We start from the raw sequence: 23673 nt of genomic DNA, 5'->3' as shown, positions 1-23673 counted from the left end.
AGAGAGTTCTCAAAATTTCACAACAAAGCATTTTCTTTATTAAAATATTTTCATTACAGAAGTATTTTTTAAACTATTTTAATAAAGACATTCCAAAAGAAAAAATAGCATTTACTAGTAAGAGATACCTGTGATGGCTATTCATTAATACCTGAAACTAAAACTTAAGGGCAAGTCTAAAAACTTTCCACTTATATTGAAGAATTTCATTCTAGTTGGTATAACTTGAATAGCATTTTTTGTTATTTAACTCTTTCCAGTCCCACGGATAGAGAGAAATGTTTTCAATGTTTTCCCGACTGTACCTGGCCTGACATTTTTGTTTGCATTTTAGGTTCCGTGTACCACTTCGATAAGTCGACTTCATCTTGCATTTCTACTAATGCTCTTCTTCCAGACCCGTATGAATCAGAGAGGTAATTTTCTCCTTGTGGTTTTAATGGCCCTGTTTGTGGGAGGTGAAATAGCCCTCGTGATGGGAACCCATGACCCTCTGTGGCTCGCTGCTCAGGCCGAGTTCCTGACCAGAAAAAAAAGTTCATATGTTCTAAGGAAGAGTGTTTTTATTCTCATTTAGAATCTGTCCCTGTAAGAGCATGTCTCCACCCATAAAGCCCAGAACAGCCCATGTGTCTGTCCTAGAATGAAACCTCTCCATAGAGAGGCACTCGGGCCAGGTGGCCAGCCCTGCCCTGCCCAGGTGTCCCCTTTCTCCCGGCTCTGGTGTCACAATTTGTGCTGCAGCCGCATGCTGGCCCCTCGGAGAGCATTTCACACTGTTTAAAGCTTAGCTTGGCCAAGGACCAGATGCCCTCTTTTCTACTCAGCCCAGCTGAGAGGGTGTGAAACACAACATAATTTATTCACTAAGGGAGGACAGGAGCAAAACAAAGAAAATATAAGAAGCATAAAAGCATTCCAGCCTATAAACTACAAGTGTCTAGTCTATAAGCTCACTCCCAGAGTGTGAAGTCCTGCTCCATTTCCTGTCTTGTCTAAACTCAGTTTCTAATTCTTGGTATGACTTCTGGTTCCCTGCTTGGGGTTCGTACTCCCCTAGCAACTGGCCAGTTGATAAGTAAGAGCACCATCTGCAGGTGGTTCTCTTTTGGCCTCCCTTTTTGTAAATCTGGCTTACAAAGCATGTTTCCATTCCACTTCTATTCTGTTCCCGTCTCTCAGAAATAGGTCTTTTCCCTGGTTTAACTGACAGGGCTGACCCCACAATGTCATAATGAATGACATGAGGTTCTGGCCCATTTACAAAGGGAAGGGTTTGGTCACTTGTTAGCTCCGAAACACAACAGCATATTGCCGTATGTATCAGTCTATTTTGTTACTGTCATTGTGATGCTGCTGCATACTGATATCCTCAAAACTATCAATGGTTTATGGATGTAAACCTTCTATTTTGCACTCGTGGTTCTGTAGATTGGCTGAGGTTCAGCCACTCTTGACTGGGCTCAACTCAGCTCAGCCGGACTAGGCTGGACTCCAAGTTTCAAGTTGGATTCAGGTCTGTTTCACGGGTCTTCATTCCAAGACTCGGGCTGAAGGAGCAACAGCCCCCTGGACCATCTTCTTCTTGAGGAGATGATGGAAACTCCGGAAAAGGCGGGCAGAAACTTGCCATGCTCCCTAACACCTGAGACCTGGCATGCAGTCACTCCCGCCCACGTTCCTGTAGAAAGCAGGTCACAGCTAAGCTGTGGATAGATTTTATTAACTGTTTGTCACTCTTCCATATAAAACATTCATCCGGGGATTTAATTTAAAGTCTTTCCCTCCTATTTAGCTCTGACAAACTTGGGTATAGCTTAATTAGCTTTGGGAAGTATATATATATATATATATATATATATATATATATATATATATATATTTGTCCAAGAAGAGAGTGAAAATTGACCTTAACTAAAAAAATTTAAAATTTTTTAAAACTTATATCAAGCACCGAGTTGCTTTATGAATATATCACAACAACCCTCTTATTAGAGAGCAAATTTTAAACACCATTCTCAAGAGATACATAAGTACCAGTTCTTCAGTTTCCAATACCAGAATATTGTGGTTCAACTTTTCCTTTCTTCCTTCCTCATTGGATTACTATGAACTGATGTTTTGGATTCAGTAGCCATATGATATTTTGGTGGTTGATGTAAGGAGTCCATCAAAGATACATCAAACTTAAAGAATCATTATTTGCCTGTTTTTGCTCTTTAGGGTTTATGTTGCTGAATCTCTCATTTCCAGTGCTGGAGAAGGACTGTTTTCAAAGGTCGCAGTGGGACCTAACACTGTTATGTCTTTTTATAATGGCGTCCGCATTACACACCAGGAGGTGAGTGAGGTGGAAGTGCAAAATCAACTTGATTGGTCCAAAGGCTTTGTTTCAAACTCCCTTAATTTTTTCATTAGTCCCTTTAACTGTAGTATTCACTAGAAATACAAAGGAACAAACAGGCTTTTTTGTAAAATTGATTGGATATTGTCTTATAGCAGTCTTTGGATTGCTGTAGCAAAAATACAGTAGACTGGGTGGCTTATCAACAACATACATTTATTTCTCAGAGTTCTGGAGACCCCAAAGTCCAAGATCAAGGTGTGAGCCCACTTCCTGTTTCATAGAAGGTCCCCTTTTTTCTGTCACCTCACATGGCAGGAAGGATGGTGGAGTTCTCTGGGGTCTTTTATAAGGGCGCTAATCTCATTCATGAGGGCTCTGCCTGCCCTCATGACCTAATTACCTCCTAATACTATCACATTGGGGATTAGGCTTCAATGAATTTGGGGGAACAACACAAACTTTCAGATACAGCAGATATTTTCTTCCTTATATCGAGCCTTAAAGTTATTTTTTTAAACTCCACAACTATTTTATAGAAAGTGGGATGTGTCAATAAGATAGTAATTGCTTCGTACTGGACTATACCCAGTGTCTGAAAAATTGCGGTCCATTTGGACTCTGTCAGACTCTAACTTCTGACCTTGGGCAGGGTGCTTTGTACGAAGACCCCCTCCTTCTGTTTGTGCAGAAGCCATACAGTCGCCTACATCTAGCCAGGAAGGGTTCTACTGCCCCCTGCCCCCAAAAAAATTAAAAATAAAAAGTTAAAGAGTTGGATCACCTCCTTTAAGACACAATCTTTGATATATTTCCCAGATTTCATATTGTTTGTTCTTATTTCTTCACTTTACAAATAACTTCCTTAAGTATCTCCCTAAAGACAAAAAGTTTAATGCTCTTAGCACAGCTGTATTCCACATTCTGACTTGGATTAAGCGTATGGGACTTAAGCTCTTATGGTGGTGAGGTGCCCCCTTGAAAGAAGGCTTCAACTCTGCTTTGTTTGGGCAACTTAAAAAAATAAATGGATGTGTGAAAACTTGAGTTTGCTGGTGGTCTTTTGAGGTAACAGGTTTCAGCATGCCGTGAAAAAATAAACATAGGAACATCTGGTCATATTTGTGTGTCTTTGAAAGAGACTTTCCATCCTTCTTTTCATATAAGATAAGGGAAAATCAATAAATAATAAGTTGAGCTCCCTGGTGATGGCCACGGATGCCTTTTGCACCATCAACACCAGAGCAATGCCTTAGGCTCTTTTCATGTTCCTGGCAGTCAGACCAGGAAGTTTCAGGGCAAGTGAGTCAATATCTCTGAGCTTTGGGGAGAAAGGTCCTCTCTGATGCTCACTTGCATGGTTTTTGCAGGTTGACAGCAGGGACTGGGCCCTCAATGGAAACACCCTCTCCCTTGATGAAGAAACCGTCATCGACGTGCCTGAGCCCTACAACCACGTGTCCAAGTACTGTGCCTCCTTGGGACACAAGGCAAATCACTCCTTCACGCCAAACTGTATCTACGACATGTGAGTATGACGCCCGGCTGCTGGGCGCTCTGTGCCTCAGGCCCTGAGTCAGGAAAGCATGTCACAGGTGTGCCCAGCCCCAGAGGGGGCTGCTCCCTCAAAATACCTGAGGGTCCCGTGCCCAGGGCCTCACGGTTCTGACTTGAAACTCAGAATCTATATCACCACCCTTTGGCCTGGGCAGGCAACGAAATGGAAAGTGCTTTGAAGAGGAGGAAGGCTACGGAAATACTGTATTTAGTAGTTGCTGTTTCACGGTGGCTTTTTTGCTCTTCGTTGTCTCATTCTGGAAAATTAAGGAGAGTGTTATTTGAAATGATAGTAAAAATTGAAATTACTCTGCATAATGGAGGGTAAGGAATGCTTTCATGACGTGAAAGGAAGGAGAGACTCCTAAGCGTAGGGCACGCACGAGGTCTCGGTGTTGTAAAAGACCTATAAAACCAGAGTCCCTCTTATTTGACAATAAAGAGGAATGAAGTATTGACAAATACTATGACATGGATGAGCCTTGAAAACATTATGCCAAGTGCAAGAGCCTGTCATGAAAGACCATTTACATGAATTGTCCAGTACGGCCAAATTCCTAGAGACCAAATGCAGGTGAGTGGTTGCTCAGAGCTGGGGGCAGTGGGGAGAACTGGGGCTTGATGCCTACTGAAAATGGGGGAGCTTTTTAAAAATGTGATAGTGGTGATGAGTGCACCACTGAAAACCACTGCACTGCATACATTAAATGGGTGGATTTTATGAGATGCAAATTATATCTCAGCAAAGCTGTTGGGGTTTTTTAAAATCAAATAATCCTACCTTCCCCTTGGGGTTTGACTCCTCTCCCAACTGCTCAGGGGACCTCTTCTTGGAAACCTCTGTTGACGGGGAGCTTGCTGTGATCCACAAAGGTGGCTGTCTGGACAAACAGATATTCTGAAATTAGTTTTGGTGCTCTCTGAATGAATTTTATTTTATTTTTTGAGCCCAAATAGGTTTCCCTGTAGCATCAGCTCTTGTCCCTAACCGTCTCCCTTTCTGGTGCAGCATGTCAATCTCTCTTCCACATAGTAGCCCTACAAATATTTCAGTAGTTTTATGCTCTCCCTGAATGTTCTCTTCCCAGAGTCAAGTGTCTCTGTTCCTTAAAGGGTACAGTTGGGATTCTCTGTACTGTCGTCACTGCTGTCCTTGGCTGAGCGTGAGAATGGCAGCTCTTCCTGGGAGCCAGGACGCCTGCCACGCAACCTTCCTGCTCCTCTGTAGCTTGCAGGCAGTCCCTCAGCCCTCCAGCTTATTGACATTAACGGGATCAGATCACGTGCATTTAACCTACAGGAAAATTGCCAGGATTTTGACTGTCCCTTCTTACATCCCTGAGACAGCTTAACAATTGTTCTGGCTGTGACTTGCTTTCCTTGGCAGTCAGCAACCAGTACTGAAGCTACAACTTCTTTTTAAAGGGCAGATAGAAATGGCAATGCGTGTGTCATGTGAAATGAAACTGACACTCTTATTAACTCCAAGGCTTTCGCGGCCAACGTGAATTAGGCCAAAGCATCGTTCCAAGCTGCACACAGCTTAACAACAACCCTTTAAAGCAGTGGTAACAACGATAATAAATGCTACTTAGACTGCTGTTTTAAAACAAATCAGTTCTGTGATTTCACTGCAAAGATAATTTTTTTTTACCAAAAAAGAAGAGGGAACAGGAGACAAGAGAAGGAACCATTTGTGCAAAATCAAGTCCCTGTATTCTTCAGGGTTATTTTTTCAAGCCCAATGTGACCAATTAGTTATTTAGGGCAGAGAGACTCCCTGAAGAACAATCAAATATAAAAGTCAGATACTGATCCATGGCATTCATTTGTTTCTAAACTCAGTGGCATTGTTATGCACTCGACACAAACAAAACGACACGCCTCTGTAAGCTGTTTTAACCGTAGTCGGGTACAAAATGCCCAATGGACAGTCAAGAACTACTTTCCTGGCTGTAAGTACAGGTGACGTCGAGAAGGAGCCAAGCGGCTGTGCAGCTAACGTTTACCACCACTTACTCTAGGTCAGCGGGTCCTCCCAGAAACTGAATGGGGCAACTCCAGTCACTGTCCCAGATCCCCAACAGGAACCGCAGGCCTCTGGGTCAAAGGAGTTAAGAGTTCTTGTCCGTTGTGTTTTAGTACCGCCTTGAAGAACCAACAGCTGAAGTTGAGTTCTTTCTTTTCAGTCTGTCCATGTTCTACTCTAAAAATAATGATGGTGAGCAGGAAAATGAAAAGAGGATTCCAAGAGAAGTCATAGCTGCTCACGGGATATTTATCCTGCACCAGAACATTAACTAGAACTCCATTTCAGGAGTATTATTTTTTTTAATATTTTAATTTGAGAAAGAATTGTGATTTTAATAAGGAATTCCTGAATCCCTTGTCCAGGGGTCTGCTCTGTGAGGGAGCACAACCTGAGAATTCTGTGCATGTGCACATGCTTATGCACATCACACGCTCTCACGCGTGCACAGATTCTTATGCACGTGCACAAGCTCTCACACCTGCACAGGCTCTCACACGTGCACAGGCTCTCACACATGCACAAGCTCTCACACGTGCACAGGCTCTCACACATGCACAAGCTCTCACACGTGCACAGGCTCTCACACGCGCACAAGCTCTCACACGCGCACAGGCTCTCACACACGCACAGGCTCTCACACGTTCACAAGCTCTCACACGCGCACAGGCTCTCACACGTGCACAGGCTCTCACACGTGCACAGGCTCTCCCACGTGCACAAGCTCTCACACCTGCACAAGCTCTCACACGCGCACAGGCTCTCACACGTGCACAAGCTCTCACACGCGCACAGGCTCTCACACGTGCACAGGCTCTCACACGTGCACAGGCTCTCACACATGCACAAGCTCTCACACGTGCACAGGCTCTCACACGTGCACAGGCTCTCACACATGCACAAGCTCTCACACGCGCATGCTCTCACACATGCACAAGCTCTCACACGTGCATGCTCTCACACGTGCACAGGCTCTCCCACGTGCACAGGCTCTCCCACGTGCACAGGCTCTCCCACGCGCACAGGCTCTCACACACGCACAGGCTCTCACACGTGCACAGGCTCTCACACGTGCACAGGCTCTCACACGTGCACAGGCTCTCACATGTGCATGCTCTCACACACGCACAGGCTCTCACATGTGCATGCTCTCACACACACACAGGCTCTCACACGTGCACAAGCTCTCACACATGCACAGGCTCTCACACGTGCATGCTCTCACACGTGCACAGGCTCTCACACGTGCATGCTCTCACACGTGCACAGGCTCTCACACGTGCATGCTCTCACACGTGCACAGGCTCTCACACGTGCACAGGCTCTCACACGTGCACAGGCTCTCACATGTGCATGCTCTCACACACGCACAGGCTCTCACATGTGCATGCTCTCACACACACACAGGCTCTCACACGTGCACAAGCTCTCACACATGCACAGGCTCTCACACGTGCATGCTCTCACACATGCACAGGCTCTCACACGTGCATGCTCTCACACGTGCACAGGCTCTCACACGTGCATGCTCTCACACGTGCACAGGCTCTCACACGTGCATGCTCTCACACGTGCACAGGCTCTCACACGTGCACAGGCTCTCACATGTGCATGCTCTCACACACGCACAGGCTCTCACATGTGCATGCTCTCACACACACAGGCTCTCACACGTGCACAAGCTCTCACACGTGCACAGGCTCTCACACGCGCACAAGCTCTCACACGCGCACAGGCTCTCACACGCGCACAGGCTCTCACACGCGCACAGGCTCTCACACGCGCACAAGCTCTCACACGCGCACAGGCTCTCACACGCGCACAGGCTCTCACACGTGCACAAGCTCTCACACGCGCACAGGCTCTCACACGTGCACAGGCTCTCACACATGCACAAGCTCTCACACGTGCATGCTCTCACACGTGCACAGGCTCTCACACGTGCACAGGCTCTCACACATGCACGGGCTCACCATACTAACTAATACTAGTTGATGCCTCACTTTGTGCCAGGTACTGTGAGGTGCTTTAGATATGTGACCCTACTTTGTCACAACATCCACTCATGTCGGATAAGGATTACTGCACGTGAGGAAAGTGAGATTCAGACTTAGAGCTGAGCTATCCGAGAGGAGGCACGATCATGTGTGGAACCAGGACTCACGTTAAAGTTTTCTGACCCCCAACTCAAAGGTGCTTTTCGGAAATATGACCCCTGAGTTGGGTAAAAGTAGGGGACCCCTCGAATGAGGTTGACATTGGTCCTTTTAACCACACACGATGTCCTTAAGCCACAGCCACACTCCATTCCCGTCACTGACAGAAGGAACCAGCCAAGGACATAATCATGACCAATGTGCCAACCTGACTTTAGGTCTGGAAACTTCTCCTTTGATGTCTCAATGCCCTTTGTTCAAAATGTGACAGTAAATGCATGAGACTTTTGACAAAGCTCATTTCTCTTTGGCTGTGCCCCACGCACCCCCATTTTGGGTTTCGGCAGCTGTTAGGGGAGTCCACTGCTTATTTATTTCCTGTCCTGAAGCGAGCTGGCGGGTGAGCTGGGTGAGAAGCCTTGACAGAGGACCGTGATACGGCGAGTCCTGCCTCTGCTTCTGCGGGACTCGGGACTGGGTCGGTCTGGGATGAGAGGCTGCCCCTCACAGCAGGCTCTCCGGGGAACTGGTACACAGGGTGGCAGGGAGGCCTAGCTTTCCCGCTCAGAGAAACCTTCATCTACACGTTTGCTAGAAAAGAATACGTCCTCAGATAAACAATCCAATCAAAAAATGGGCAAAGGACCTAAATAGACACCTTTCAAAAGAGGACATTCAGAAAGCCAAGAGACATATGAAAACATGCTCAAAGTCACTAATCATCCGAGAGATGCAAATCAAAACAACAATGAGGTACCATCTCACACCTGTCAGACTGGCTATCATCAACAAATCAACAAACGACAAGTGCTGGAGAGGATGTGGAGAAAAAGGAACACTTGTGCACTGCTGGTGGGAATGCAGACTGGTGCAGCCACTATGGAAGACAGTATGGAGTTTCCTTAAAAAACTGAAAATGGAACTCCCATTTGACCCTGTGATCCCACTTCTAGGAATATATCCCAAGAAACCAGAAACACCAATCAGAAAGGATATATGCACCCCTATGTTCATAGCAGCACAATTCACCATAGCTAAGATCTGGAAACAGCCTAAGTGCCCATCAGTAGATGAATGGATTAGAAAACTGTGGTACATCTACACGATGGAATACTATGCTGCTCTAAAAAGGAAGGAACTTTTACCATTTGCAACGTCATGGATGGAACTGGAGAGCATTATGCTAAGTGAAATAAGCCAGTCAATGAAGGAAAAATACCACATGATCTCACTCATTCATGGATAATAGAGACCATTATAAACTTTTGAACAATAATAGATACAGAGGCAGAGCTGCCTCAAACAGATTGTCAAACTGCAGCAGGAAGGCCGGGGAGGGTTGCGGGGCAGGAGGTAGGGGGGTAAGAGATCAACTAAAGGACTTGTATGCATGCATAGAAGCATAACCAGTGGACATAAGACATTGGGGGATAGGGGAGGCTAGGGGACTGTCTAGGGCGGGGGGATAAAAATGGACACATATGTAATACCCTTTGTAATACTTTAAGCAATAAAAAAAAAAAAAAGAATAAAAACAAAAAAAAAAAAAAAAAAAAAAAGAATACGTCCTCTATCTGTATGGGGTGGAGTACAGAGCTTTTTGCTTTTGGAAACGCACAGGGCCCTTTCTTGTAACTCCCAATGCCCTGGTAAAGCCGCCCCTGCCCTCCGCCAGGTACAGCCAGGTAATCGATGGTACAGGCCAGGTGAGCTGAAATGCGGGCAGGCTGCGCTGGGTTCAATTTCTCATTAAGGATAGACTTTTGTTGTTGACTGTGAGTGCTGGTTTATAAGTACGGAGTGCCAAATATGCTCACAAAGGAAGATAGAGCAGTGCTTCGGAAACTCTCACGTGCCTGGGAATCACCTGGAAACTTCTTTGATGTCTCAGTGCATGCCTTTGTTTAAAAGGAGACAGTAAATGCATGAGACATCAAATGCAGGCGCCAACCCTGCAGGTCTCCACGGGGCTGAGGTTCCCCTGTTAGCGCCTCCTGGGTGATCTAGGGACCCCACGTTGAGGACCTACATGTGGTGTCCGGGAGGAGCACGTGGGAGATTCCGCATCAGCCCCCACACCCCAGCCTTTGCTTCTAACCTGCCTGGGAATGACTATGCACATCTTGATGTCTAGGTTTGTCCACCCCCGTTTCGGGCCCATCAAATGCATCCGCACGCTCCGAGCAGTGGAGGCCGACGAGGAGCTCACCGTGGCCTATGGCTATGACCACAGCCCCCCGGGGAAGAGTGGGCCCGAAGCCCCCGAGTGGTACCAGGTGGAGCTGAAGGCCTTCCAGGCCACCCAGCAGAAGTGAAGGCCAGGCCCTGGGCTTCAGAGACCTGGAATAGGAACTTGGATCTATGCACTATGTTCATCCAACTACGGGACAACCAGGGACTGCTCGTGCTGTGACATCACACATCCTCTCACTCTGCGTTCGCAACAACCCCTTCTCGCATACTAACTAGGTTTGACTGTATTACTCATACCAGATTTAAAATTAGCTAGCCTCCCAGCGGCGTCCTTCTGAGAGGCATTGTGGAGCACTTGACGTAGACAGCAGGAGGTTCTTGGGTGGTTCAAGTCTAAATCTGGACCACATTCAGAGATGCCAAATGATTAGACTGAAAAAGGGAAAGGGGGCTTTTGTGTCGTTTTTAGTCAGTGGTTTTTCCATGATGTTTTTTTCCTATGGCCAATGCAAAGCGTGCTGTCACCACGCCTGCAGATGGGCCATATGGAAGATAGAGAATTACTACATTTTTATTCTCTAAATGTAGTATAATTTGCCTTTTAACCTTTGATCTGTATCTTGCAATAGAATGGCTTTGTTTTTTTCTCCCCTAGCAAACAGAACCCCACTTTTGAGCCATTTCACCCCTCAGTCCTGTTCCCTATCTTAGATATCTTTCACAAGGGAAAACTCCCAAATGGATTTTGTGTCAGTGCCAGTGTGTAGGTCTCTCTGGCTCTTTCTATATCATTGTTTCATTATTATGTCCTAATATTAAAGAACTGGCTCATAGAGCCGGGGTATTATTATAGAATTACTATTCTCGCATGTAAACAAAGATATCTTTGCATTAAGATGTGAGAAGAAAGAGTTTACTTTGTTTGCATTAAGTTTATGGAAGAGTTGTAATATATATATTTTAAGGAAGAAGAGAGGGAAATTAGTATTTCTAAGCAGTAACTGTGGCGATTTTGCAATATCTTCAATAGCGTTAGCAATTCTTTTCTCTGGGCATACACATTAAATGTACATAACATAGAGCAGTCCGGCTTGTGGCACAGTGCGCTGAATTCAGAAGTCAAATAGCAAGCTTGAATTCTAACACAGAGTTCACAAGTTGTCTTGTTTTTGTTTGTTTTTTAATCGCTACTATTAAGAGAGACATACTGATCACTAGGTACAAATCAACCCTTAATGCTAAAACTCTTCATCATTGTAATTTCAAAGCACTTACCTGCTTCAGAGCATTGTGAATTCAGAGTAACACCTGTATAGTTTTAAAGCAACGATATCAATAGCATTTCAGCCTTTTTGCAAGCCATGTGTAATCACGACTGCAGAAATAAGGAGAAAAAAAACCTGTTTTTAGTTTAGCTAATTAGGTATATTACATAACTGGGATTGCTCTGACCGAATTCGGAGAGCTTGGGGTTTCTGTGAGCGCCCTCACCACGTGCGATAGCTGGTCTTCCCTAGACTCCCCCACGGGGTGGCTGGGAGGTCTGCGGAGCAGCAGTGACTCCACCGGCAGCTGTCACCTGACCATTTTGGTCCCGGAAGCTGAACGGAGCCTTCCAGGCTGTAGCTGGTAGTGAGCTCTGGCTGAGGAGAGCAGGTTTGCTGGGAGGAGGACAAGAGCAAAGAACCCAGCAGAAGACGATCTGATAGTTCCTGTCCGTTACGCGTTGCTCTTAGGAAGAATCGCCCAGATGTGCCTGACCCAGGCTCTCACGGCCTTCGGTGCAGGCAGCCCCTGGGCACAGGACTTAGCCCTCCGCGCGGTGACAAAAGCCGCCCTTCCTCTTGTGTGCAGGCCAGGCTTGCGGGGCCTCCCTCCCCAGCAGGGCCGGAGCAGCTGGGCGGCCAGGTTTCAGGGAGATAAGCTGATGGTCCACATGAGAGGTTTCGGGGCTGCCAGAAAGATGTCCCACAAAGGACCGAAGATGCGTTCAGATTCGAAGGCACCAGGGTAGGATCGCTTCTATTCTGTAGGAAGAGGCCGCTCTGTAAGCTGACAGACAGGCGGCCTTGGGACTTGTGTTCTGACAGATGCTTTCCTTCCAATGGGTCCCCACGCGAGGGGGTGTCAGCGGGAGAAAGGTGGCTTTAATGAACCCCAAGGGGTTGTGCTGTGGAGTCAGGTCAGGGAGGGAGGTCAGGGAGAGGATGGCGGGGCCACACCTCCGAGGCAGCCACCCTGGGAAGGATTTCATTCCTGAGACTGCAAGGGGGTATGATTTCTGTCCTATGGGCTACTCTAATTACCCCATTCAAATGGGACTTTTCTTCTTTTACTTTTTTTTTATGATGAAAGGGATTGAAGAGTTGTAAGTAGTGAGTAACCAACCATCCATTCATTACGTATTGGATGACAACACTCTGCATCTAAAGCCCCGCAGGAAACAAACCCAGCAGAGCCTCTCTCCGTCTTTCTCCCTCCTCCCCTCGGGGTCTGCTGGCTCTTCTCCTGCCCTCTCCTTCCTCTTCCTCCCTCGTCTGTGACAAGGCCTGGTGTCTGCGCACCTACACCCCCAGCCGACCTCCCGCTCTCTCCCTCTCTCTCCTCTGTGCTCGCAGCTCCTCCCTGGAGGTCTCTCTGGCTCCCAGCGCCCTCTGTTCGGACCGCCCCGTCTGTCTTCCCCTCGGTGTGGACCTCTCTCCATTTACCTTGTGTCCCCTCTGGCTCTGTCGCTCCTGCCGTGCCCCTGCCACACGCACACACTCCCAGATGTGAGGCTCTGTCACAGGGGAGAGCGGGAGGAGGCCGGGGTTCACCGTGACCTGGAGGTAGGACCAGAAGTCGAGGGAGTTGACGGTCCCTAAGGAAGTAACTGGTGGGTAAGCAAGGGTTGTTCCCAGTTGGAGCCGAATCCTTACATCCGCTGCGGGAGGAAATGCGTCAGAGCCTCCGGGGCTGGTCGTGTCCTCAGCGTCCTAATCACAGCAGGAAAGGGGACGATCTCATGTCGAGGGGAATAAAGAAGTCACTTTTTGCTCACCCCCAAACTGGCCGGTGCCCGTGGGTGTGCAGCCCGCCAGGTCACGAGGGGATTCGCTCAGAGCCTCTCAGCCCAGCCCCTGCATGACCAGAACTTTCCGCAGCAGCTTTTCTGGGGTGAAATGTTACCTTGTGTTAGTTAGGAATAGGAACTCATCCGTGGGAGGATGTCCCCGAATGGACATCGGGACGGACTGACAAAAACAACTGTAAGAACTGAATTTCCCACGCAAAGAAAGGATGGAATTACGAGAGCAGGCCAGGAAGACTTGAGTTCTATAGGACCTGTTCTTCTGTTCACGGCTTCGTGCCTGGGCTGCCTTATCCAAGGCCTCTGTGAACCTGCCGGGGGCTGCGGTGAAACTTCTTTGCCCTCCGGAGGTTCTTCATGCTTGAAAAACGATTTCCTTCCCACCAACCATCTGAAAAGGCCCAGGTGGAGGCCAGGTGTCACCATCCCAACGTGCAGCTGTAATTGTTAAAATGGCAGGAACTGTGAACAGTGAATTCTGGGGTCGTCTCGCCAGTGAGAGAGACGTGGCACTTTAGTAACTTCCCTTTAATATAGAAAAGTTTCAGCCACTCACCTGCAAAATGCATTTAAGATCTGCCAAGAAGGTGAAGTTGTGTTTTGCTTTGTTTTAAAACAGTTGCCTCAGTTTCTGTCCTAAGAGCAGTGAATTAGAAGCCAGACATTTTTCCTTTTAGAAAAAAACGAGCAAAAACTATGTTGCAAAGCTGATGGTTGTGATGTTTCTTTGCCACAGATCAAAGGTTCACAAAATACATTAAATCCACATCTACTTGAGGTACCTTGATAGGTTGGGGTTTGTTTGTTTTTTCTTTGATCTTTCCCTTTAGGAGGCGGAGCCTCGGTGTACCTTTTTTAGTTTAAAAACTCTAAATTTTAATGGTTTTATTTTGCCAAATGTGTGCATACAGACTCAAAGCAATGAAACGATTTCAAGCCATACAACCACAAGGGTGGAAACCCTGTTCACAAATTTTAATGTGTTCGTATGTAAATAGATGTTTGTATGAAATATTTTCATGGTAGAATGACTATATTTAAATGAAGTTGAATTATTCCAGTGCTGTTTAAACAAATTACAAATTTTTTTGGTGAGATTTATCTGAGTCTATTGAGATACAATGCAGATCAATTTTGATTTTTAAAAATCAAAAGCCTACAATTAACTCTGACCCGAGGCAACTTCCCTGCGTTGTTGCACCTGATGTGGAGAGAGCTTGTAGGCTCCCCAGTGCCTCAGCCCGTCCTGGTGTAAGTTAGGTGCTCGTGGAGGTGTCCACGCTTCAGCGACATCACTCCTGGCCTCTGGGGGCCTGGGGTGAGTTCAAGGCATTAGAGACACTGGTGCATTTTATCCAGAGCACAATTTCTTTGCAGGGCAGCAGAATCAGAAGCCAGACGTGGCCGTGTGAACCTCAGAGCTGGGTTTTCTGGCCACCGTCCACCGCCACCCTTACTGCCTAGTCACACACGTCAGGGAGGCTGCCCTCAGTGGAGTTGGGGTTCAGACCCCGGGGTGGGACTTCACGGTGTTGCTAGCAGCCCCTGCCTCCTGACCTCCGCCTCGCAGAGAGGAAGGGGGAGGGCGCAGCTGGCAAGGGGCCCGTTTCTCAGCACAGAACCTTTCCTGTCTCAGCTCTGGGAGACTATGCACGTCAGCACCAAACTTCCAGCCAGAGAGAGACGCCCTCGGATCACGCCAATCCTTGCTTCCTCGTCTGTGACTTCAAGACCAAGACCAATCACACCCCTGGGACATACCTCCCAGCTCCCCTAAAACACTCCTTTACAATGGTTTTCAACTTGAGTGGGGTTTTTCTTTTTTCTGCTTTGGTCCTGGATAGAATGACATGACCAATTTTATGAAAAAAATTTCACTGTGTATACTAGCAATATGTCCACACATGCCACTGTATCTTAACATTGGCTTGGTTACATTTTGGGTCACTGTAATTAATCTTGATTCATGGACTAGGAAATACAGGGACTACGTAATGCCTGCTTATCACAGAAGAAATTAGGCTCGTGGTTCTGAGCTCCCTACTTCAAAAGTTTTCCTCCTGGTTTTCCTACCTTCTCTTTTTATTGCATTTATGAGGTTGTGAGGTATGTTTACGGATTGGAAGCCAGGGGTGCACTTTCAGCATTTATTGCAACCAAAAGTTAACCGCACCACAGTTAATGAGCATCTATGACTGGTCTTCTGTGGAATTTGATCTAAATCTATGAGCCTTATTCAATATCTATAATTCTATGATTTTTTAAAATTATGGGAAATTAATGAAAGATGTTTACATGAATAATGTTTGCCCTTACTGAGTTATGAATGAGTTTTTTTGTAGTGTGTCTGGGTGCATGTGCAAGAGAGTAGGAAAAATGTTTCTGAAACAAAACTTGACAAATATTTGTAATGAAAAGTAAATTTGAAGATTGCTATAATTGCGCTATAGAAACAATGCAAGTATTAAACAAAATATACAATCATTGCCAGTGTCTTTCTTTGGTCGTCAAGGGCAGAAAGGGAATAACGGTTTTCATATCACCCATCCAACTATATATTTCGATTACTAAGCAAACTTTACATTTTAAGTTGTTTAAAAATATTACTAACCATTTCCCACTTTCAAAGCATTGTAGTAAGACCTGAGGAGGAGTATGGAAAGATTAGGAGTTTGTTGTATATTTGTCATGACTCCACGTACACCCATAAATCCAGAAAAATTAGCAAGATCAACCCGAAGCATCTCTGGTTGATGACATAAGTGTTAAGGGTATTGAACGTAAATGAGATGATCAGGGAAACTACCTGGCGGACGGGAATACAAAACAGACACACCGGCCCTCACTGGTCCCCCCTCTCGGCACCGGGGGAAGCCAGCAAGCAGGTCACACCAGCTGCGTGCCACACATTGCCGACGGCGACGGCTCGTTGAGCGAACCATCTAGGTGGCCTCCCTCAGATGGCCGGCTTTGGGGTCCTGCAAGTGTATCTAACTGGGCACACAAAGCATTCTCCAAATAGTTCACATGAGAATGACTGAACTAGAGTGTCGTTTTTTTAAACCATGTTCTCAGTTTGCTCATTCATTCAAGACATATTTCGCAAGCTTTACCACCTGGCAGTCCCTATTCTAGGCCATTAACAAATCAGTGCACAAAAACAGAGTCCCAACCAGCCAGGAAGTGACAGGTCAGTGCTATGGAACAAGAAGGCGGGGGGGGGGGGGGGGGGTGTTGGGAGAGGGCTGTAGGGGTGAGATTGGGAGACCTCACTGAGAGGAGAGAGCCCAAGCTGGGGGGTCTGGGGAAAGGTTCTGGGTCCAGGAGGAGCTGTAAGGAGCCAAACCCTGAGGGGAGCTGCGTGGAGTGTCCAAGAACAGGGAGCCCAGGGAATCCGATTCTATACAGCCCCCAAAGCCTTCTTCAGGACTTTGTTTTTAACTCAGAGTGTGATGAGAGGTCAACCAATAATGTAAGATACTAAACAGCCCAGCTGGCATGGCTCAATGGTTGAGCATCAACCTATGAACCAGGAGGCTGTGGTTCGATCCCAGTCAGGGCACATGCCTGGGTTGCGGGCTCGATCCCCAGTGTAGGGTGTACAGGAGGCAGCCGATCAATGATTCTCTCTCATCATTGATGTTTCCATCTCTTTCTCCCTCTCCCTTCCTCTCTGAAATCAATAATAAAATATATTTGAAAAAATCAAATTCTAAACAAACCAGCCTTGTTCACTTAGTTTACTGAAGGTTCCAAACACTCCTTTGCTGTTTTCATTGTTATTAGCCCTTCCAGTGGGACAGAAGAGTGGTAAGACCTGCCTCCCTGGGGTAACAGGGCCGCTCTGGGTGTGAGCAGGTGGAGGGTAGATGGAGCGGGAGTGGGGACCCAGGCAGAGACAGGAAGTACAGCATGATGGTGGGTGGGATGGAAGGGGTGATGGTGGTGAGAAGGGTTGAATTTTGGATATGCCCTAGAGGCAGAGACAATAGAATTTCCTGAGATGTGGGGTTAGCTACTTCAGAATGTAGGTTTTCTTTTCCAGGAAAGGGGTGGCCAACAGATCAAGAGACAAGATAGGTACAGTTCCCAGGCAGAGAGGGCAGGTCAAGCAGGGGGCCACCTGAGGAAGCAGCAGGGACAGGCAGGAGGCAGAAGGCGGGGAAGTGCAAGCAGGGGCCTTTGTTGTGGCTTCTGGGAGAAGGCAGGCAAGGCAGGGCAAGCAGGTTTAGAGATCTGGTCTGAATCACTTTCGCGGGCTCTGGGTGCAAGGGCCGCCTCTAGTTGGCTGGAGCCTAGCCCTGTGGAGAGAGTGGCCTGGATGGAAGACCCTAGAAAGAAACTGGTTGCCCTGAGGGCTCTGGGTTGGTTGGTTTGTGTATGAAAGACACGCGTGGTTGCTACCTCTAGAAATTGGTAGCCCAGGGCTAGGAGGACCCCAGATATCAAAGCGTCAGAATAAAGACACGTTCCAGAACAGCCCATTCATTTTCCCATGGTGCAGCTCCCTCTTGTGGCGAGAATTTGTTCTCATACCGCTTCTGAAATGAAGCCATAAAACAAAAACGTTAATCTAGGGATGATTTGATACATTTTAAAATCAAACATGAACTCCTGGTCAGTGTTTATTTCTGTCACCAGGTTGGACTTGGACTAGCCCAATGAAGACACCATTTCCAGGGCTTTTTTTATTTTTTAAATAAGTTCAAATTTCAAAAGGGCTAATAGTGCTTTTGGAGCCTGTAACTATGTTGAGCAAAGTTGGTTTATCCTTTAAAACAAACTAAAGCATTTTTGCCCGGCCAGCATGGCTCAGTGGTTAAGCGTCGACCTATGAACCAGGAGGTCACGGTTCAATTCCTGGTCAGGGCACAGGCCTAGATTGTGGGCTCAATCCCCAGTGTGGTGCATGCAGGAGGCAGCTGATCAATGGTTCTCTGTCATCATTGATGTTTCTATCTCTCTCCCCAGCCCCCCTTTCCCTTCCTCTCTGAAGTCAATAAAAATATTTTTTTAAAAAATAAAGCATTTTTATGTCACATAGCTCTTGACTATCTACCTGGGTAGAGCACAGTTTTCTGCGAAACATGGATTATGATCACATTAACCCTAAATCAACCAAATCTTCTCTGATCTATCCTTTTTTTTTCCCTAATGGGTCAGCTATGGTGTGGTAAGAACCACAGATCACCAGGGGAAGTTACCTTCCAGTTACCCATGTGCACAAACTGCAAAATTACAAGGAGGTGTGTAAGGACACCTTCACCTACAGGCAGCTCCCCCAGTTTCTCCTAGACTCTAGCTCCTAGTCAGAGCAGAGTAATATAGTTTCTCCAAAACAAGGAAATCTTAAGTCGCTTAAAATAAAAACTGGAGCTGTATTCAAGCTTACCATGTGAACAGGATACACCCGAGGGGCAGTGTGTCCATCCCACACCTAGAAATTGTTCCCTACAAGGAAACTAATTTATCTCAATAAGATAGAGATATTAGAGACATTTCTAGAGATTTCTTTACACAGTAGAGCATGTATGCGTGGGGGGGCGGGATAAGGTGGGAGGGGAATACCACTTATCTAGGTAAGACTTGCATCACACAGGACATAGCCAAAAACCTGAAGACAAGTGACCCTGAGCAGCCAATAACCATTTAGAAGTCCGTGCCCTTTGCTCTGTGGAACTGCCCCAACACAGCCACGTGGACGTCAGGCTCCAGCCTCAGAACCTCTGCCCCAGCAGGAGACGGATGGGAGAAGCATTAGAAAAATGCAGCCGGTTTTCTAGAAGGCTTTTCCAGGTTCTCAGCACGGTAGCTTGAAACCTGTGACCTGAACCATCTCCGCCTGCGTTCCGCTCCTCAGCTTCAGCAGGCAGATCCCTGGGCCCCTCCCAGAGATCCTGCCCGTGGGCCGAGTCCCGGGCAGCACACGGAAAGCCTGCTGTTCCCGCTTTCCGTGCAGGCCAGCGATGCTCAGCATGACACTCCTGAGCAGTTAAGATCAAAGTAAGTGCTCTGCCTGGTGAAACGTAAAAGTTGCTCTCTGGGAGCCGTGTTCTGATCAGGGCAGAGATATCGAAAGTCACCAGAAAAGGGGGGAATGGCTCTCAAACCAGCAAGGCTTGATTTGATAAAATATCTTTAAAAGCAATCAGGATGTTTGCTTTTAAGGCAAAGTCCAATGCAGGAAGTGAAGAAAGTGGATGGGGATGTACATAAAACCAGACTAGCTGTGTATGGATGATGGTGGAAGCTGGTGATGGTGACATGGGTTCATTCTCGTATACTGTGTGTTTTTATGTTTCCAAATCTCCATAATAAAAAGTTAAAGAAAAAAGAGAACGTTATTAACTACTAGAGGCCTGGTGCACAACATTTGTTCACTGGGGGTGGGGGAGGATAGGGGAGTATCCTTCAGCCCGGCCTACGTCCTCTCGCAGTCCAATACCCCTCGGGGGATGTCCGCCTACCGGCAGTTAGACATCCCTCTCGCAGTCAGGGGCTCTCACAGTCCAAGACCCCTCACTCTTTACTGCCCACCTGTAGTGGAGAGGCTTCCGCCACCGACACTGGGCTTGCCAGCTGTGAGCACAGCTTGGGGCTGAGCAGCGCTCCCCCTATGGGAGCACACTGACCACCAGGGGGCAGCTCCTGCATTGAGTGCCTGCCCCCTGGTGGTCAGTGCACATCATAGCAACCGGTCGTTCCACTGTTTGGTCAGTTTGAGTATTAGGGTTTTATTATATAGGATAAACATATTCAAACACCAGTGTCACAGGGGCCAACACTACCTGTCATAATTCTGCCCACGTAATTGCCTTCCTTGAATTTCCCAGGCTCATTGGCAAACTAATCCCTACTGTGAACTAGATCCGTTAGCATTAAATGTTCCATGTATGTCAGTGAAAACTCCCTTGTTCTCATTCCTGGAGAAAACATTCGGATGGTGCTAGCACAGCTCCTCAATCCACAGTCATCGTCTGCATTACCTGTGACCAGACCAGGATTCTGGTTTTGATTCTAGGCGTATTACGAAGAATTAGAAAAAGTTTACCATCTAAGATAATATGACTGGTAAACCCACTTAAACCAGGCACAGGTACGCACAGACTGTCACAGCCCACGGAGAGCGAATGCACAGCGAGGGGCTGAGGTTCACCTCCCACAGTGTGGACTGCAGGATCAGGACGCCTGATTCCACATGTGCAAGGCATGTGTCCGTTTGACATCCAGTGTCCACCATGTACTAAATATTAGCAAGGCTGGGTTTCTCTGACTATACTTACCTCATCTGTATTCCTGCAAACACAAAACCTCTAATGTCCTTCCCACACTCCAGCAAGTTGCCTCCACCTCTCCTGGGGTGCGTGTTCTTGTCATTGTTCTGTTTGATGAAACAATATTTCCTAGTATAACAGAAGACACTGTTATTTTAATTTTTTCTTCTCATTTTAAAAAAGACTTCTGTCCATTCTACTGTCTGATGATATGCTGGCATTCCCCCCCCCCCCCCCCCCAGTGCCTTCAGCCGTGATGATGGCTCAGGTACGCTTGACTTTGAATGCAAAGCCGGAAGAAGGCCTCACTACTAGACACACCAGGACACGTGTGGCTGAGATCAGCCTTTCACGGAGCCCAGAACAATGAAGGGGCATGAGAAGGGCACCTTCAATTCGCGGTCAAAGATCAGGACTCAAGCCCTATGAACTTTGTGCTCCTTAATGCCGTTTCCCCTTCACAAACAAATCCGATAAGAATTGCCCCTTCTACTGCACAGGTTTGTTTTAAGTATAATGCAGGTGGCTCCGGTGGCAGACACTGGATTCGCTACCCAAAAGCCTTTCATTCACAGGCCATGTTTTCCTTTGCCTTCCTGTGCCTAAATATGCACCTTCCAAGCCAAACTGGCCACCAGATCCAGTTCTGGCCAACGAGATGTCAGGAGGGGCGGGCAGTCCCGAGTGGAGCCCTTGGCTGGCTTGCCCCCTTCATCTCTTACGCTCCAACCCACTTTCCATAAAGCAACCAGAGTGACCTTTTAAAATAGTAAAGCAGGCCACACCATTACTCTGCTGAAACCCTTCGATGGCTTTCCATTGCAGTTAGAATAAAATCCAAACTCTTCGCAATGGACTGGCTCCCTCTGCCTCTCTGGTGTCATTCCGTTATTCTCCCCCACGCACAGCAGGCCTGCCAGATCTTCTGTTCCTCAAACATGCCAAGCGTTTTCCTGGCTCTCGGCCTTTCCACCTGCTCATTCCTCTGCCCTGTGCTCTCCTCCAGCTCGTTGCGTGATCTGCCCTTTCAACTGTCAGCTTTTAACTCATACGGTCAGTGTCAGAGATGCCTTCCCTGACCACCGTGGTGTCTTAGAAGGACCCCGCATTCACCCTCTACCTCGTCACCCAATTTGTTTCATTGTTATCTCTTATCCCAATCCAGTTACTCTGTGTATTTGTTTACTTGTTAGTTATCTTTTATCACTGGAATATGAGCATCACTGGACTACAGCTTTTGTCTACTTTGTTTATGGCTATGTCCTTAGCTCCTTGCACAGTGCCTGAAACATACGAGACAGCCATTCACTATTCGCTGTATAAATGAATGGTTCTTGCTTATGCGCCTCATCTTTTATTCATTACTTCTTCAAAGGCAATGAGAGGCTAAACAAGAGTTCATAGTGGGAATAACAAGTGCTTAACACAGGACATGCATGATGGGTGAATGACTTCCAGGGAGGGGTAATCAGGGAAGCCAACGTGGTAGCAAAAAAAAGGGGGGGACAATTGTGATTGGCTGAGAGTAGAATGCACTGGAAAATTCTGTCTTCATCACTGCCCAATGGCTATTTGAATTGCCATGGCTGTACACACCTTAGGAACTCTCGGAAGAAGACATTTGGAAGTGAAGGTGACCTGGCCAGTCAAGGCAAAATGCCTGCTTCCTGCAGACTCAGCATCACATGCCGGGTGAGGGGGCTCTTACTGTTCATTTAAATTTCTCACCAGCTGACGTAGCTGAGTGATTGAGGGTCAACCTATGAACCAGGAGGTCACAGTTAGATTCCTGGTCAGGGCACACGCCCGGGTTGCAGGCTTGATCCCCAGTGCGGGGCGTGCAGGAGGCAGCTGGTCAATGATTCTCTCTCACCATTGATGTTTCTATCTCTCTCTCCTTCTCCTCTCTGAAATCCAAAAAGTATCTCTTAAATAAATAAATTCCCATTTCTTTTAATGTCCTCTCCTCACAGGCCTCCTCTATTCAAACCAACTGCTTTGATTCACCTCCTGGAGCTCTTCAAAGCACTGATTAACAGTTCACATTCAGTCTCTCTCTGCAGATGTGTGTATGTACAGATGCTCCTCTGCTTACCGTGAGGTTCCATCTGCTAAACCCATCACAAATGAAAATAGCGTAAGTGGAAAATGCCTTTAATACACCTGACCTACCGAACATCACAGCTTAGCTCAGCCTGCCTTAAACGTGCTCAGAACACAAAGGCTATTTATAATAAAATTTTAATATCTCATGCAAATTATGTGACCATTATAAAATTTAAAAATCCTAAATTGAACTCTCGTAAGTTGGGACCATCTATGTATATAAAAACACACACATATATATTTGTTTATCATTTTGCAGAAATTTTTGAAAGCAGGTGGTTGCCATGCTGAGTGGTTTACAAATGGAAACTCTTAAGGGAAGGGGATGATTGTGTAGGAAACAAATGGCATTCAAATAAAAGATACTGACCGCAAAGAGGTGCAAACTATTATCCACAATCAAGGCTGCCATGAGCAGAATAAATGAGCCTAGCTCCCCTCCTTTCCACCATAGAGTTGTTATTATTTTGCAGACCTCAAAACACTTCACCCCTAAATACTTATTCAGATATCTTCTAATTTTCTCCCACTTAACCTCAATACCATTATCACAACTAAGAAAATTAATAAGCATTCCCTAATACCATCTAGAACACAGATTATATTCAAATGTCCAAGAACTCTTTCTTTTGAAGGTCTCATTGCACATCATATCAAATATATTAAAATACATCCCTAGCACTGTTTTTCTGAAAATTTGTTTTATGATTTAGCTAAAAATAAACCATTTATTTTGTAATCAGCTAATCTCTCAGCAAGCATGGTACATGGTCCTTTTGAAGGGAAATAATCTAACCTATTAAATGATTTAAAATATAATTAACGTGGGTTTTTGCCATGGCCGGTGTGACTCCCGTGCACCAAAAGATCACTGGTTCAATTCCTGGTCAGAGCACATACCCAGGCTGCAGTTCAGTCCCTGGTGGGGTGCATACGGAATCGAT

The 23673-nt window shown here is 46.6% G+C and overlaps 1 protein-coding gene across 3 annotated transcripts in view; it reads left to right on the top strand.

Moving 5' to 3' along the window:
• Positions 1 to 15833, top strand: part of SETD7 (SET domain containing 7, histone lysine methyltransferase) — a 47657-nt gene extending 31824 nt beyond the window's left edge. For 2 of the 3 annotated variants that reach the window (XM_036314655.1, XM_036314656.1), the window contains 4 exons: positions 335 to 416; positions 2224 to 2341; positions 3715 to 3872; positions 10221 to 15833. In XM_036314655.1, coding sequence (XP_036170548.1) covers positions 335 to 416; positions 2224 to 2341; positions 3715 to 3872; positions 10221 to 10401 — 539 coding nt within the window. In that variant the 3' untranslated portion in view covers positions 10402 to 15833. The remainder of the gene's footprint in view (positions 1 to 334; positions 417 to 2223; positions 2342 to 3714; positions 3873 to 10220) is intronic. The other variant, XM_036314657.1, reaches the window with a different exon arrangement.
• Positions 15834 to 23673: the final 7840 nt, after the last annotated feature.

This window comes from Myotis myotis, unplaced genomic scaffold (genome assembly GCF_014108235.1).
Source record: "Myotis myotis isolate mMyoMyo1 unplaced genomic scaffold, mMyoMyo1.p scaffold_m19_p_6, whole genome shotgun sequence".
Classification (NCBI taxonomy): Eukaryota; Metazoa; Chordata; class Mammalia; order Chiroptera; family Vespertilionidae; genus Myotis; species Myotis myotis.
This window is presented reverse-complemented; position numbering and strand designations above follow the sequence as displayed.